This window comes from Gambusia affinis, linkage group LG15, assembly GCF_019740435.1.
Source record: "Gambusia affinis linkage group LG15, SWU_Gaff_1.0, whole genome shotgun sequence".
NCBI classification, from domain to species: Eukaryota; Metazoa; Chordata; class Actinopteri; order Cyprinodontiformes; family Poeciliidae; genus Gambusia; species Gambusia affinis.
The window spans coordinates 25943131-25959333 of record NC_057882.1 but is presented as its reverse complement, the minus strand read 5'-3'; the positions used below and the strand labels follow the sequence as shown (position 1 = coordinate 25959333).

The window sequence follows — 16203 nt, the reverse complement described above, 5'->3', positions numbered from 1 at the left end:
TTCCAATAGTTAGTTTTGTTTTAATCCTGTTAATCCAGATTAGGAAAACAGTCAACTCAAATGTCAAACTGTAAGAACCTTTCACCTGCTGAACATGCGTCACATTTCAGACCAGAGAAGCCAAATAAATATCGTAACAGCCTGCCGTACAGGACAACTACCACTAAATTAAACTGATGAATATAAAATAATACATATTAGTGAATTAAAAGTACAGTAAAAATAAAAGTATTCACAGTGATTTCTGACTTTAATTGTTTTACTCCATTGTTTCTGTAACCACGGCAACGCGTTGACGTCTATTTCTCCGACCGCAAACCCAGACACAAAATTCATCATTTCTACACAACAGAAAGGAGGGGCTGCAACACTTTCCTGTTTATGTTTTTCTTAATCAGCTCCTTGGTTTGAATACGTTCACTCTGAGCCAGAGTTAGAGTTAGATGGAAACAGGTTGGGGAGGGGGGAGGAACAGAGCAAAATAACTCACGTAGTTGTCTCTGGCAGACCAGGTCGGGTAGAGCTGCATGTGGAGCTGTCTCTCTTTCCGGGCCAACTCGTAGTACTTGGCCTGCTCCTCCCGGGTCAGAGCGTGCCACTGGGAGGACATGCAGGTCAGAATTATTTATTGATCCAGAACAGAACTGATCCGTTTCAAACATTAACAACTTTCTGCACGTTTCTCCAAAGAAGAAAGACATTTGCAAAGACTGTTAGAATAATAATAAAAAACAAAAACAAATGCATGTTCATAAGTAACAATATACTTGTTGTGTAGCAGTGGAGCCGCCAGGGGGCGCTATGGGGCCTCAGAAAGTGGAGAGAAGACGATAAAAAACATGCAAAAATAATAATACAAAGAATTGATTCCCATTATTTTTTATCTTCACTTTTTCATGACTTTTTTCTGATTATTTTTAAAATAAAATAGGAGTTAATTATTCTCATTTTCTGATTGGCTGCTTTGCTCCTGAAGCTAGCATAGCTAGCAACAAACGGAAAAGTTTCTGACAAGAAAATAACCAAAAGGACCGACTCTGAAAATCTGATTCACATTAATATAAAATATTACATATTTTCTTATTATTAAAAGAGAAGATTGTGTTGACAACTTGTAACTCATGGCCGGTTTAGAATCAGATGGTATGATGCAGCATTTATGCTAAATGAATGTAATAATAATGAAATAGTTAATAAAAAAGTTCTAGAAGTTGATTTTATTTTCTACATATTTTGTAGCATTTCTGTGGGTTTGTAAAGGGGTCAGAGGTTACAAATGTTCTAGCAGATGTAACTAAATGATGAGCTCATGTTTGTGTCACTCACCCTCCGTCCCAGAATCTGATTGATAGCGGCGCTCTCCTTTAACGTGCACTCGGCGATGACCTTTGCCCTCATTTCCTTCATGTAGAGCATGAATGCGTTCAGCGGCTTCTTGATGACCGGTTTCTTGGGCTCCTTCTCCCGCTTGACCTCCACCTGCGGCTTCCTAAAGGAGCGAAAACATCCGCAAAAATAAACATGAACAGCACTGAAAATTAGGATTTATATCAGAAACAGTCAAAACTTTAAAAAAAGGAAATTTAATCACTAACGAGGGTCTGGTTTCAAGATTGTTTCTGTCTGTTAGTTATTTCTCGTATAAATGTTTTTATTGTTAGCTTTTCTAGGTGTACTGAGAGTTTTATAAACACGCAGCAACGTAAAGCCACACGAACAAGATCCCGCCCCCGGCTTCCTGCTGGAAGGCAAAAAGCTGCTAGCTAACAATGGCTAGCATTGGTTTAGCTGTTATGTTGTCAACATAGCGCACTAAATCTTAAATGTACGCCTGATATATAAGACAAATAGAGATTTGGTACTAATTGTCAACACTAAGACGACTAAATACATCAGGAGAAAGTTTAAATAAAAAACATAGCAAGGGAGAGAGAAGTAGGTCAGTTATGCTAGCTTGACTATGACAACTTTAACATGTAGATGTGCTGCAGAATTCTGTGTTCAGTTAAAGAATTAAAAAGGCAACCTAAACACAAACTCTGATCATCAGTACAGCAGGTGTTTAAATTAGCTAGTCAACCACCGCTGTGTTAGCTTAGCGAATAGCAGCAGTAGCTAATTTACCACAGCAATCATTTATTAATAATCGCAGAATAAACATTGGGCCTGAAAACATAATGAATGTTCTGCTCTTTGCGTGGAAAATGTTTGAGAGTTTTTTGGTTTTGAATCCTGAAATATTAGTGGAGCTGTTGTTGTAAGAGCGGAAATACTATCTAAGGAATTGTTTTTACAAAAGGATTCTTGGCACTTCTTTGGGTCAAACTGACCTGACACCCTTTCTTTCCTTGCATATTGTCAGTCAGTTGCTATGGCAACGAGTCTTTGTGTAGCGTAGCCGACACATAGAGCAAGAAAAAAGGAGAAGAAGAGTGGTTTTGCTTTATTCAATGGTTTTTCTGCAATATTTTCCCCTTTTCTGTGGCACTCTGCACTAAATTAATAATAGTTTCATCTCCATGTTTCATTTTGGTAACAGTAGTGCAGCGGCTCCGGCAAGGAAAAGGTGAGTCTATTATCAACTGCTTGTTTATGTTACATTGATTAGGGCGCTAAACAAATAAATACAATTTAATTGAATTAAATGAAACAGTTGTGATGAAGGAAGTCGGAGTCACTTACATGTACATGCCTCTGTCGTACTGATCATGCTCCTGCTTGCCTGAAGAGGGCACTATAGCCGGATGGGGGATCCCTGTCGGATGCACGCCTGACGGTCCGAGCATCAAAGAGTGAGGGAACCTGGAACAAAACGGAGGAAAACAGTGAAAAGTGACTCAAACTTCAGAGGTTTGGGGCGATGCATCGACTTACAGGCAGAGAGGACAGAGAGCGCTGAAGCAAAGAGACACTTCTGGCCAAACATTGAAAGCAGAAAAAGCATCATCTAACATCCAAGTTAGGTTTTCTATCATACACAAACATCCATTTCAATTCGCTGTGTCTAAAGTTATTAAAAAGCAACTTTAACAGTTTTTTTGGTCATTAATTATAATATTTTATGTCAAAATATAATAGTGTGCTAAATTATGATATATAATATTGCAGTTTCAACATTTACCACCACTAGAGGTCGCACAAGTATTGTTTTTCAAAAGAAAGGAGCTGACAGATGAAGACTTGTTTTACACTTTAGACTGTTAACATAAGACTGGATATATTTCTTCTCTAATATTTGGTGTAAAAGAGAAGCAGCTGCTGTTGAATTAAAACAACAAAGAAAGAGAAAACAACATCTAAACGGCGTTAAGCAGCTTGAGAGCAATGAGCGAGTCGGTGGTTTTAGTCGTTATAGAATTTGGAAATATTTGACCAAGGGTATTATGAACAAAGCAGTTTATAATGTTGTTATATGAGCTTTAAAACTATTTCTTTTTTGCATTTCTAAAAACAAAGCCAATTAAAAAGATAAAGCATCTTCATATTCTGGATGACTATGCAAAGATATCGGACCAGGTTTGTGCGAAATTTTAACCATAAAGCATGTTAAATGAGTATGTAGAGCAACAGACAAATAAAAACACACTGCAAAAACACAAATCTTAAGTATTTTTGGTCTAATTCTTAGTGCAAATGTCTTATCACGCTTTAAATAAGACAAAACTAACTTACAAGTAACTTTTCAGCAAGATACACTTGTTTAAGTAAATTATTCCTTAATAATGATGAAAACGTTTGATTAGAATATTTTACTTCTAATAAGAAATAATCTGCCAATGGAAGCAGAAGTTTTGCCTCAATATTGAGGAATTAAAACTGTAAAGCTACTTGTACGTTTAGTCATATTTCAAGAGTACCAAGATATTTTCACCAGAACTTAGACCAGAAATAATTGGTAGCATTTTGTGTTTTTGCAGTGCACAGAGCTTAAAAGCAGCAGAACAGCGGGTTTCTTTAAACTTTCATGAAGTTTGAGCAGCGACTAGCTTGGCTTGGCTCGGTCTGACGGGGCTCGTCCCGTTTACAGCACACCGATGACAGAAGCCGTCCCGATGAAATTCTGGTGTCTGGAATCGTCCTGCTCGGATGTTTGGTTTAGTTTTTGGTGATGTGCTGTAAACAGGAGCCTGCTGTTGCGCGGCCGGGTTGTCCTGGGCCGGTCCAGCCGGCAGGATGCGGTACCTGGAGTAGGACGATGCGCTGGGGAGACTGGAGGAGTAGGGCTGCCTGAATCCACAAGGGGACAGGGCCGGGTAGACCGGCTGGCTCTGCCTGCCGCGGCACAGCAAGGGAGAGACGGCAGCAGGTGCTGCGTTTAGCTTCACAGGTTAAACTTTGAGCCCATTTAAACTGACTGGATTCTTTACCCAGAAGAAGCTTTTAGTAAACTGTCATGGAAACCCGCCACGTTACAATTTTTCTGCATTGTACCCTTGGCTTTTGTCATATCAAGGCTTCCGTAGCACATCAGTAATTTTTAGCTGATAAAGTCCACCATTAAAAACGGCTGAATGAGCGATATTAATTTGATAACTTAAAAAGTTTGTCGAGTGTTTATATTTCTAAACAGGACCGTATAAAAAACATTTTTCATTTCAAGCTGAACTCTGTTTGGACCACTTCTGTGTACCGTTCAGTGATACCACCATCTTCGTTTCTGTATAACCGGCTCGGTTTATGACCAGCGGCGCCCTCTGCTGGATGGCGGCCAAACTACGGTCCAAACTTTTAGTCAAAAATATTTAGTTTCTAAAACCATTTAAAATCAAATTGGGAAATAAACAAAAACTACCTGGTAGTTTTTTACAGTGTGACCCCGCTTGTACCTTCCTGATCTGTCTGCTAGTTCACTAACAAACCTCTCAGTTCTTCACAGACAGCTGAATTAAACTCAGATAAACTATATGAACCTTCTGAATTTACCAGATTTTATTTTAGTGGAATGAAAATAAGAGTATCAATTATTTGTATTTTTATCACATGAAAACAAAATAAAGTTGATGTTTGTTGTAAAGCTGAGCATTTATAATGAACATTTTCTATTTTGAAAAAAAAGTTTTGTTCTTTTCATAAATTTCTATTAATGATGTTAAAAACTTTATTATTATTATTATTATTATTATTATTATTATTATTATTACTACCTCTCCTGTTGTTTGTGCTACAAGAAGATCAATAAATAAAAGTTTGAAAATATGATCAAACGTAGTTACTGTGTGCAGTGTAGTGATATAAGTCACTTTTTAAATAAGTTTTTCAAGAGCATTATTTGGTATGAATGCTGCATGCAGTCACAGTTAAATAGTACATAGTGAGTCGCTTTCTATCATAATTTTTATCGTTTTCTTAGCCACTAAATTTGAAAGTGACACATTTGGAAGGTGACAAAATGTAAACATATTTAACAGGCATGAAGACGTTTGCAGCTGATGTTTGGTAGTTTATGCAAACGAGCCTGCAGTTTTTTGAATTTCCAGGGATTTCAGTTTAAATTTAGCTTTCAGTTCCAGTTATTCTCCGTCAAACTTTTGTGTTCAAACACAAAGCTGCATTCTGGAAAAAAGGATGAAAACAAACAACAAATCTTCATGGTGTGAGATGAACAGAAGCAAGAAGCCAGCAGGCGGTCGGGTTTTCTCCGAAGTCCCAGACTGATCGTCAACGCAACAGAAAAATGACATTTCAGCTCTCCTCCTCCTTCAACAAAACATCTACACTACAAGGACCTAAAACAAGCAGATAATCTGGAGTAAAGGAGATTATCTGCTAATAACACTCATGACAAATCCACAGTGAAGCGTCCTTTCTCTGAAGGAGATAAAATGCTTGTAGAAATATTGACTTACAGAAACACAATAAACACACATGTAATCACACATTTTAAAAGAAAAACAACTTTCTTCTTAAATCTTCTTGACATTTAAACTATTCCAGAGAGGATTTTGGATTCTGGAGGTTTGCTCTAAACGGATTTGTGTTGATCCATAACTCTGCGGCAGTCTGACATTATAGATCCACAATCACGCTGTGTGACATTAAAATGAGAAAACATGGAGCAGATGTGTCTGTTTTCAGCTTCTTTCTGCGCAGTTTCAGGAAAAAGCAACAACAGAAAGAAAAAAAGAGATTTTGGTTTAAAGTTTCCATTTTGCTGGAAATCAACCGCAGCTGGAAAAGGATGGAAAATTCACATATTAGGGTAAAAATCCCAACTGGTCCATCACTTGGTTAAAACTGAGTCTATTTCTGCTCCATTACAAGATTTCATTTGGGCAAAATCACCAAAAAAACTTTTATATATTGTCTTTGTACATTTACTTGTGCAGAAACGAACAGGTTTCATTTACTAAACTACTTTTATATCTAATAAAATAAATAGATCATGTGGAAATGGAGAAAACTTTTAAAATTGTACTGGTTTAGGGGATAAAAATCTACATTTTCAGATTGTTGGTCTTGACCCAAAAATGTAAATTACTTAACTTTTACAATCTTTTCACCTTAAACGAATAGAAAATAAACATTTTTACAATAAGAGTTGCTGCTTTATTTGCTTTTCAGCGAGTTCATTCCTCTGGGCGGAAAGACGTCGTGTGATTTCTGTTTCCATGTATGTTGGCTGTCGTCAGGATGTTGACTGTCATCCTCTGCAACCACGTCTACTGTTTGTTCTTTTAAAAAAACATTCCTAACCGCAGAAAAATTTCTAAAAGTTTCATTTCATCCCATTGTTTACTGGTTTATGTTACCAGAAACCTCAGAAAAAACAGAGGAAATCTGCACATTTTTGCCAAATAAACCTGAGAAAAGTCTTTTGGCATTTTTATTTAAACATGGAAGGAGTTATTAAACCAATGTGTGCAGCTCACCAGCTCATGGAGGGAGTGATCTGACCAACGCCACCTGGAGGAAGGGAGTAGTACCCTGAGAGGTCCTGGGATTGGTGCCTGTGAACGCCTGGAGGAAAAACAGGAATCCGTCACACAGAGTCCCTGAGGCCGTCAGAAAACAGCACAACGACTCAACCAGCTCCGTTAAAAGAGCTCTGTTATGAAAAATTCACATTTTGAATGTTTCATACTTCCATTTTGACCTCAAATGCTTCTAAAAACGACCAAACCTTTTTCAGCCCCAGTCACCTTACCTAGCAACTAAAACTGAGTTCTGCCTGTTACCTAGCAACCCCAGTAAAGCTCCACCCATTACCTAGCAACCCAAGTTGAGCTCCAGCACGTTTGGTTACCTGGTGGTACCGCTGTATGCTCTATACAATGGCTGCTGGAAAACACAAGCGATTTGCTGATTTGCCAGAAACAACATGCTGAATTCTGTTTGGTTGTGCAGGAGGCTCTACTAATACTTTTCAAACATTTTTAAATAAACGGAGCAGACTGAAATATCCAAGAATGATTTTGCTAATGAACATACTGCAAAAACACAAAATCTTACCAGGTTTTTGTCTAGTTTTAGAACAAATATCTTTATAAACTTGAAATAAGACAAAAGATATTGGAGCTTGTTTTACGTAAAGAATTCCTCAAAACTGATGAAAAGGTTCTAGTTCACCTGGTGGATTTCTTCACTTGTGACACGGGGAAAATGTTTTGTTGTAAGTGAAATAATCTGCTAATAGAACTAGAGATTTAGAAGTGAAACTCCTAAATCTCACTGAAAAATAAATTTTAAGCTTTAAGTGTATTAAGATATTTGTACTAGAAACTAAACAAAAAAATACCTGGTCAGATTTTGTGTTTTTGCAGTGTTTTGCTGTTGATTTGCCATCCAGAAACCACTTGCTGAATTCTGTTTGGTTGTGCAGGAGGCTCTACTAATGTTTTTCAAACATTCCTAAAACAGCTCATCTGAATCGGCAGAACTGAGCAAACTTCATCCCCTAAGGATGATTTTGTGCAGTAAACTATAATGGACATGTTTTGTGTAGACCGCAGGCCGATGCGAAGCATGACAGGTCATCTTTAAGTGGCTGCCATGAGTGACCTTCCAATCAAAGGTCACGATGTGTCGCTCTGTGTGTCCGGGTGCGTGTGGGGGGGGGACCCTCCGCTGGGAGCTGCGGTGTCTGTGCCCACGTTGTACAAACACACCCAAACATGCATACAAACACCGAGCCTTCATCTGTAGTTATGGCAGAGCTGCAAGCCAACAAAAGAAAACGCAGACTGAGTGACTCTGTGCCCTCGCTCGGTAAACAGGCCGCCTCTCTCCGAGCGTCTCCCTCCGTCTTTGTGCCCTTCAAAGGAAGTCATTTGTCAACAGGCGGCACCTAGCACTTAGCGCGGCCGTGCTGCTAACCTGTGTTTGCAGCACAGGAATGCTGCAGATGACTGTAATTTGGCCGCGGCTCCGGGCCTGTCCCAGGACCCCGAGCTGCTATAAATCTACATGACAGGAATGTGACTGAGTCAGCCGACCCGACCCGTCTCACCGCTCCGATCCGTCCGCCATTAATCCCCCCGACCGCCCGGCATCCACGCTCACCCCTCTTTTACCTTTGACCTCCCCTCCTTCATTACAGACCTCGGCTCGTTTGGTTCCTCTCTCATCTTCTTCATTATCTTCCCCTCACATTAGGCTAACCTCTGCTCTGCCTCACCTCCACTTTATCAAACATTTATCGCTAATTTAGTTTGTCTGGACACAGAAACTCGGCTTTTTGGTCTCTGACCAACCTAAAAACGACAACGGCGCTACACTAAGAAGAAAATACCACAGTAAAGATGAAATATTGCAAGAAAAAAGTCAGTAATACAAGAATAAAGTGCAATAATGTGAATATAGTTCTAATAATGTGAATAAAGTTTTAATAATGTGAATAAAGTTCTAATAATGTGAATAAAGTTTTAATAATGTGAATAAAGTTCTAATAATGTGAATAAAGTTCTAATAATGTGAATAAAGTTTTAATAATGTGAATAAAGTTTTAATAATGTGAATAAAGTTTTTATAATGTGAATAAAGTTTTAATAATGTGAATAAAGTTTTTATAATGTGAATAAAGTTTTAATAATGTGAATAAAGTTTTTATAATGTGAATAAAGTTTTAATAATGTGAATAAAGTTTTTATAATGTGAATAAAGTTTTAATAATGTGAATAAAGTTTTTATAATGTGAATAAAGTTTTAATAATGTGAATAAAGTTTTTATAATGTGAATAAAGTTCTAATAATGTGAATAAAGTTTTTATAATGTGAATAAAGTTCTAATAATGTGAATAAAGTTTTAATAATGTGAATAAAGTTTTAATAATGTGAATAAAGTTTTAATAATGTGAATAAAGTTTTAATAATGTGAATAAAGTTTTTATAATGTGAATAAAGTTTTAATAATGTGAATAAAGTTTTAATAATGTGAATAAAGTTTTAATAATGTGAATAAAGTTTTAATATTGAAAGAATAATTGTAATATCAGATAAAAGTTTAAATAATGCTGTAATAAAGCTACAATGTTACAAAATACGACAAAACAAAATTCCAAGTAACTTTTCAGAAAGATGTATGAGTTTTTTTAAGTTAATAATTCCTTAATATTAATGGAAAAGTGCTCATATTATTTCCCTTGTTACATGGAAAAATGTCTTATTATCAATACAATAATTTGCAAATAGAGTATAAATTTTTCATTCATATTAAGGAATTATTTAGAGAAAAAAGCTCATATTTCTTGTTGAAAAGTTATTTGTATGTCAGTTTTATCTTGTTGCCTTTAGAAACTAGAACCAAATTACTTGGTAAGATTTTGTGTTTTTGCAGTGTTGTGATGACAGTTGGATGTAATTAGTTACATTTGCTTGAGTAACCTTTTAAAAGTGTATTTTACTGTGCTGAATCTTTATGTTTACTTGAGTATTTTTACTGTTTAGTCAAATTTCTGGATTTTCTTCCTTCTGAATGAAAATCAAACATGTTTTAACCAGAAACAGACTCAAACCTGCAGCTTCTCTTAAAGTTTCTGAAGTTTCTTACTGAAAGAAACTGATTTGGAAAAAAATTATTTTGCCTGATTTTGTTATTTTTTTGTTACTTATATGAATTAAAATACCAAAATTTCCTTTTAAATTAATATTTTGGTCCGTCTGATGATGTAATTTTTAAATATTAAATGATTGATCATCTGACTTGAGTAGACTTTTGCTCCTTTTTCAGTAATTTTTTCCTTTTGTTGGACAGTTGGACACTCGGCCTCATCTCTGGAAGTTATCCAGATATTCAGGTGATGAACTTTAAACTTTAAACAACTGAAATCCCATCAGGCCGGTTTCTGTAAGTCATGTTTGTCCCTCGTTGTCACCGGCTGCTGTTGGGAAACCTGCAGGGGGAAATTAGCAGCAGTAATGGGGCAGTTTTCTTTGGAATGCCCCTTTTTTTAAAATATGCGATCTTGTACCCAAACAACTGCAACTATCTCACGGCCTCGGCGTCGGCGTCTGGGGAACCAGATCAAAGGTGGCTGCTTTGAGTCAAACCGGGCCGCCATCAGAACCCGTGCGTGTTAAAAGGAGAGGAGCTGAAAATAGTATTGCAGTGCCGATAATGCGCCGCGGTGGTTCTAACCACTGACAGTGAAAGCGCTGCAGCGTCTGCGCCTTTAAATGACTCGTCACATGAAGGGGAGACGAGGCGCTGCTCTCTTACTGTAAGGCGGGACTTACTCAAGTGTAGAAAAAGTTACTTTTACTGAGAGCAAAGAACGAAACTCACAGTAATAATAAAAGTGTCTTACAGTGTAGAGCTGAAAACAGACTTTTCATCTGTTTTCATTTATAATTGGCAGTTTCACTTCTCACTTTTTTGTTTTTAAGTGAAATGAATCCCACTCCTGCTTTTAATTTGAAAAGTAAAAGTAAACACACAGGGATCCTGTTTGAATGTTTTACTTACTAGTTATATATTTAACGATTAATTGAATCAGATAAAAATTGGCACATTCATACTTTCCACACAATATGAGGAACACATAAAACATTCAAATAAACTTTGTTAATTATTTTATTGCTGAAATTGGAATAACATTCCTTTAGCACATCTGAAACAAGTGATGCTAAAAATGCCACTTAAAGAGTTTTAGCTAAAACATATTTGCAAACAATTTTTAGAAAAAATTTAGATGCAAAATGTATATTTTTTGTGCAGTTTGGGATTAATTATTGACCTGAATATGTTGCCTTTTCTCAGTAAATGGCATTTTTGAATTAGAATACTCCAATTAGTATTCTAATTAATTAGTATTCTAATTAATTAGTATTCTAATTAATTCTAATTAATCCATTAATAAATTAGTTGACTATTATTTCAATAATCGATTAATTGAGATTAATCTTTTCAACCTTATTTTTATATGTATTGTCTATTTGATATTTTTTGGCTCATTTATTTGGTCAGATTTTCTTATCAGACAAAAATAATAAGAAACTAACCAACATTCTCAGTAATATGCAAATTTTTCTACTAATTAAACAAAATAACAGTTTAGAAAAAAATCTTAAAAATTCTAGTTTTTTAAAATTTAAGGTAAATTTCAATAAATGTAAAACTCATACTAAGTATATCTATTATGTATTTTTCAAGCTTTTATTTCTGATTATTTACAATTAAATTAGTCACATTTAATACTGAGTTTCTGGATAAACTACTGACTTCACAGCTGTCCAGCAGAGAGATACAGTTTAGTCACAGAATCATTGGACATGAAGCCAGCTGTTCACAAAGTGCTGTGTCTGAACATATTGTTTGGAAAGTTAAGTGGAAGGAAAAACTGTACGTTGGAAAAGGAGCACCAACAACAGTGACAATAGCAGCCCTGACACTTACTAAAAGTGACAGAAAACGAAAGATGTTTTAATGCTAATGCACATTCATAAACAGATTGTTTAAAGAGAAAAGTGAGGTTTCAGACTCTGTTGTATGGTTTTTAGTTGAACCGGATTGTCACCTGTGGTCCTTTCTTTGATTTTCATAACAAATTACAGAAATGAGTGAATCTGAAAATACCCCTAAATGCACCTGCAGTCTGCTGAAGTTGTTCACACTTTTGCTAACACGTTCAGGTCTCTGCAGCAAACGCAGCGTGTTCCACTTCTGCTTTCTCACTCTGTATTTTCTAATTTGTTGTCCGGCCAACAGTCATAGCTAAACATCGACGCAAAGTGATGCTACATGATCGAGTGAGAAGATGTTAGCGCTTTGAATCACGCGTGGCGTTAAAGCTTGGATGCAGAAAGGACCAGCTGGGTCAAATGGTGTCAAAAGCAACCTGACAGCAGATCAGCGTGAACTCTGCAGTGAGGTGAGGGAAATTTCACAGAACCTGAAACAGCAACTTTATTAGAGTCAAAACATAAACTGTCTCATGATTTCTATAAATTAACTTAAAGGAAATTACAGCATCCGACCGCAATGCAGCGAGACATCCCAGAGAGCTGCTCGCTAACGATGGCTAGCATTGGCTTTAGCTGTCTAGATCCATCCATCCATTTTCTGTTCACCCTTCGTCCCTAATGAGGTCGGGAGGGTTGCTGGTTCCTCTCCAGCTGCATTCTGGGTGAGAGGCGGGGTCACCCTGGACAGGTCACCAGTCTGTCGCAGGGCAACACAGAGACACACAGAGACACACAGAGACACACAGAGACACACAACCATTCACACTCACACTCACACCTAGGGAGAATTTAGAGAAACCAATTAACCTGACAGTCATGTTTTTGGACTGTGGGAGGAAGCCGGAGAACCCAGAGAGAACCCACCATGCACAGGGAGAACATGCAAACTCCATGCAGAAAGACCCCGGGCCGGGAATCGAACCCAGGACCTTCTTGCTGCAAGGCAACAGCTCTACCAACTGCACCACTGTGCAGCCCTACCTGTCTAGATATCAACATAAAAAGCTAACTCTGGTTATGTTGATATCCAAAACAAAGAGACGCAGCGCAGCGCTGCTGATTGACATGACGGCGGCTCCGCCCCCATGTGGGAGTGGAGCAAATGCCCACAAACAATCAGTTATCATGGCAGACGTAAAATCGTTACCAGAGACATTTTTTTGACTCGTCACAAATAAACCAACCATATAAACCTTATAAACCTGTAAGGCTATTGGGGGAAATAATGGAGAAATAAACGATAAATGATGAGGGAGAAAGTCTGGCTGGACAAAATGGTGAGTAATGACTTTAAATAAAACCAACTTGTGAAAATCTGTCTTCAGGAAATGATTACAAATATACAGCAGCATGATGTGAGACATAGTGATAAATCACAGCACTGGAGTGTAAAATTATCTGATTAAATCTTTTAATCGACTGACAGCAAGATTTTCTACACAACAATAGTTTGTTTGCATTATAGAAGATGTCCATTTTCCAAAGTTAGCTTCTGACTTAGCGCCTTCTGGGCTGGATGATCAATCAGTAATAAATATCACCATAGATAGATGAATTTAAGGTGATGATATTCTAATAAATCAATAAAATGCTGTGATGTCGATAGGAAAAGTGTGAAGTGGGGCGAGTTTAGTAAAAATGTCACAAAGGGAGACATGAGGCATGGTTGAAAACAGACAGTGGGTGGTAATGGAAATAGCACAGGAAGTGAACCACACACTGAACTAAAGACCAGATCTTAACCAACAATAAAGGAAGTTAAAAGAAAGAAAAAACTGGTGACTTTCAGAGGAATTCAGAAACAAATTTGTCACATTTACTGGCCACCGCCCACATGATGCAGAGAAGAGAGAAAAATGAACCTCTTACACCCTAAGTGAGCCGAGGTCACATGGCAGCTGGACCCACCGGTGGGTCCGTCAGGTTCTAGAGGTTAATATCACAGCTTTGATTTGGTATTTACATCATCATCATCATCATCATCATCATCATCATCATCATCACCAGCTAACTGTTTGATTAAAACATGCGTGGAAGTTCTGAGCAGCAGGAATAAAAACATTTCTGTTCTAACTGGTCCAGAATTGCAGCCCAACTAAAGGTAGCTAACATTGTGCAAATGGCCCCGGGCCATGAACAAGCTATAGACACCCCTGCTATAGCTTGTTCATGGAAGAATAGTAGTAAACCTTTAATTATTCCAAATCAAGTCATCCTCTCCTGGGTTTCAACCCGGCTGAGCCCAGGTAGAAAAGTAAAGGTGTGTTGAAAGAAATGAGCTCACAGGTGAGGCGATCAGCTGACAGGTATGAGGTAAGCAGAGCGTAAAACGCTGAGCGGCGGCGGCCAGGTGTCGGTGGATGTGTGAGGTAGAAGCAGGTGTCTCAGTCTGTCATTAAGAGCTGAGTCACGAATCCACCATCGGTTACACACACACACACACACACACACACACACACACAGAGAGAGAGTCTAGACCAGACACGGAGCGAGTGTTTGTAGGAAAACGGGGATTTCCAGCCGGAGAAGGAGGAAGATTACCGCAGTTTAAAACCGAACAACGCAGGACAAAGCAGCCATTCTTCTGAAAAGCAGGTCTCTTTTAGTGAGCTGCAGATGTAAATGTTGATTCTTTTCGTACGATAGAAAGTGTGAAATGGACGTAAAATGATTCACAGATTTAAATAAGTAGAACTGCAAAAACAAAATCTTACCAGGTGCTTTTAGTTTTGATTCTAGAGCAAATATCTTAGAAATGAGACAAAACTAAGTTAAAAGAAACTTTTCAGCAGGAAATACGATTTTGTTTTAAGTCAATAAAACAAAATCAGATGTGACATTTTTGATGTCACATCTGAAAAATGTCTTTGGAAAACCTATGAATATTTTCAATTCAGTCTGTTGCAAAAAGCAATTAATCAATTAATTGTACAATAACTTAAAATGAGCTTAATAAGTTCCATTCAGACGATTAATTCATATTTTTGAAGAGTTATTTTGTGTAGAGCGACTTCATAATCCATTTATCTAAGGTTTAATTAATTATTTTTGTCTTTTATTTTGGATATTTAAAATATACGGAGTGTTTAATAATCTTTAAGAGGACAAATTTGCATTTTTATGCCAATAACAATATATTACTAGAAAATGTCTCAAAACAACAATTTAATTGTTTATTGAAGTAATTCTGTGGCAATTTATCATCCAGCAGAATTAGTTTTCCATCCACTTCACATTTATTTACTACTTCTTGATTGTAACATAAAACATGTTTCATAATTACCTTTGCAACTCTCATTGCCCTGGACAGAAAAAATCTCATTCAGTGAATGAAATTATGGAATATAATTAATATCGTCAAACTTTATCAATATTCTGCTAACGTCAGAAAATGTTGCAAAAGTTGTGACTCCATTAAATAAGGAAAACAGTTGAAATAAGTTCGTTCATGCAGTAAATCAGTAAAAAATAACCACTTCCTGATGTCGTTTTCTTTGTAGTTTCTAGAAGTAGTAACATCCAGTTGTTAAACATGATATGAAGAAAGTGGTTTCCATTGCAGTTTAGCAAAATACGACATTTTTTATACACACACACACAAAAAAACATTTTACAATTTTTTTTTTAAATTTTGTGTTTCCATTAAGATAATTTATTTTGAAATTGTTAAATTTCTGACATTTTTATCGCACATTTTCCTAAACTTTCAGCAGTTTTGTTGATCCTCCAAAAGTTTTTCTTCCATTTTTATGAAGGTTTCTGCCAACAGGGCATGTTTAGGTTAATGTCGTCACAAACTCCCATCAGCAGTCGGTTCCTGCACTTCATTAACAAACCAGAAACAAATAAACACCAATCATAAAAGTTACGTTTTAGTTTCATTTCACTGGAAATGAACCAACAGTCGCTCCGCTGCCAACGTGGCTTTCTGTTTCCTGCTCAATTGCAGGAAGTAATTTTTAGATGTATGTATTGGATTTATTCTATTCTTTGTGACAGAAACTGGAACATCGGGATGAGAAACGGATTTGGAGGTTAATCCTCAGAGGATGCACTGCAAAAACACAAAACCTCAGGGTTCAGTTGTAGTTTTTTACCAGCAAATGTCCTAAGAAAAAGAATCAGCAAACATTAAATCACATGCAGCCAATTTATAACAGCAGGATTCCATCACTTCATGCAGCAACACAAAATCTCAGCAGGTATTTTTTATTTAGTTTGTAGAACAAATATCTGAAACAACACAAAACTAACTTCCAGGTAACTTTCAGCAACAAACATCAGCAATTATTACTATTTGCTGCT

The 16203-nt window shown here is 36.9% G+C and overlaps 1 protein-coding gene across 5 annotated transcripts in view; it reads right to left on the bottom strand.

Annotated features, from left to right (window-relative positions):
* The window catches only part of tcf7 (transcription factor 7), a 77175-nt gene that overhangs the window by 11203 nt on the left and 49769 nt on the right, over positions 1-16203 (bottom strand). For 3 of the 5 annotated variants that reach the window (XM_044140387.1, XM_044140391.1, XM_044140388.1), the window contains exons 5-9: positions 6870-6957; positions 4183-4272; positions 2683-2802; positions 1327-1489; positions 491-598 (exon numbers count right to left, since the gene is read on the bottom strand). In XM_044140387.1, the coding sequence (XP_043996322.1) occupies positions 491-598; positions 1327-1489; positions 2683-2802; positions 4183-4272; positions 6870-6957 (569 nt within the window). The remainder of the gene's footprint in view (positions 1-490; positions 599-1326; positions 1490-2682; positions 2803-4182; positions 4273-6869; positions 6958-16203) is intronic. The other 2 variants (XM_044140389.1, XM_044140390.1) reach the window with 1 other exon arrangement.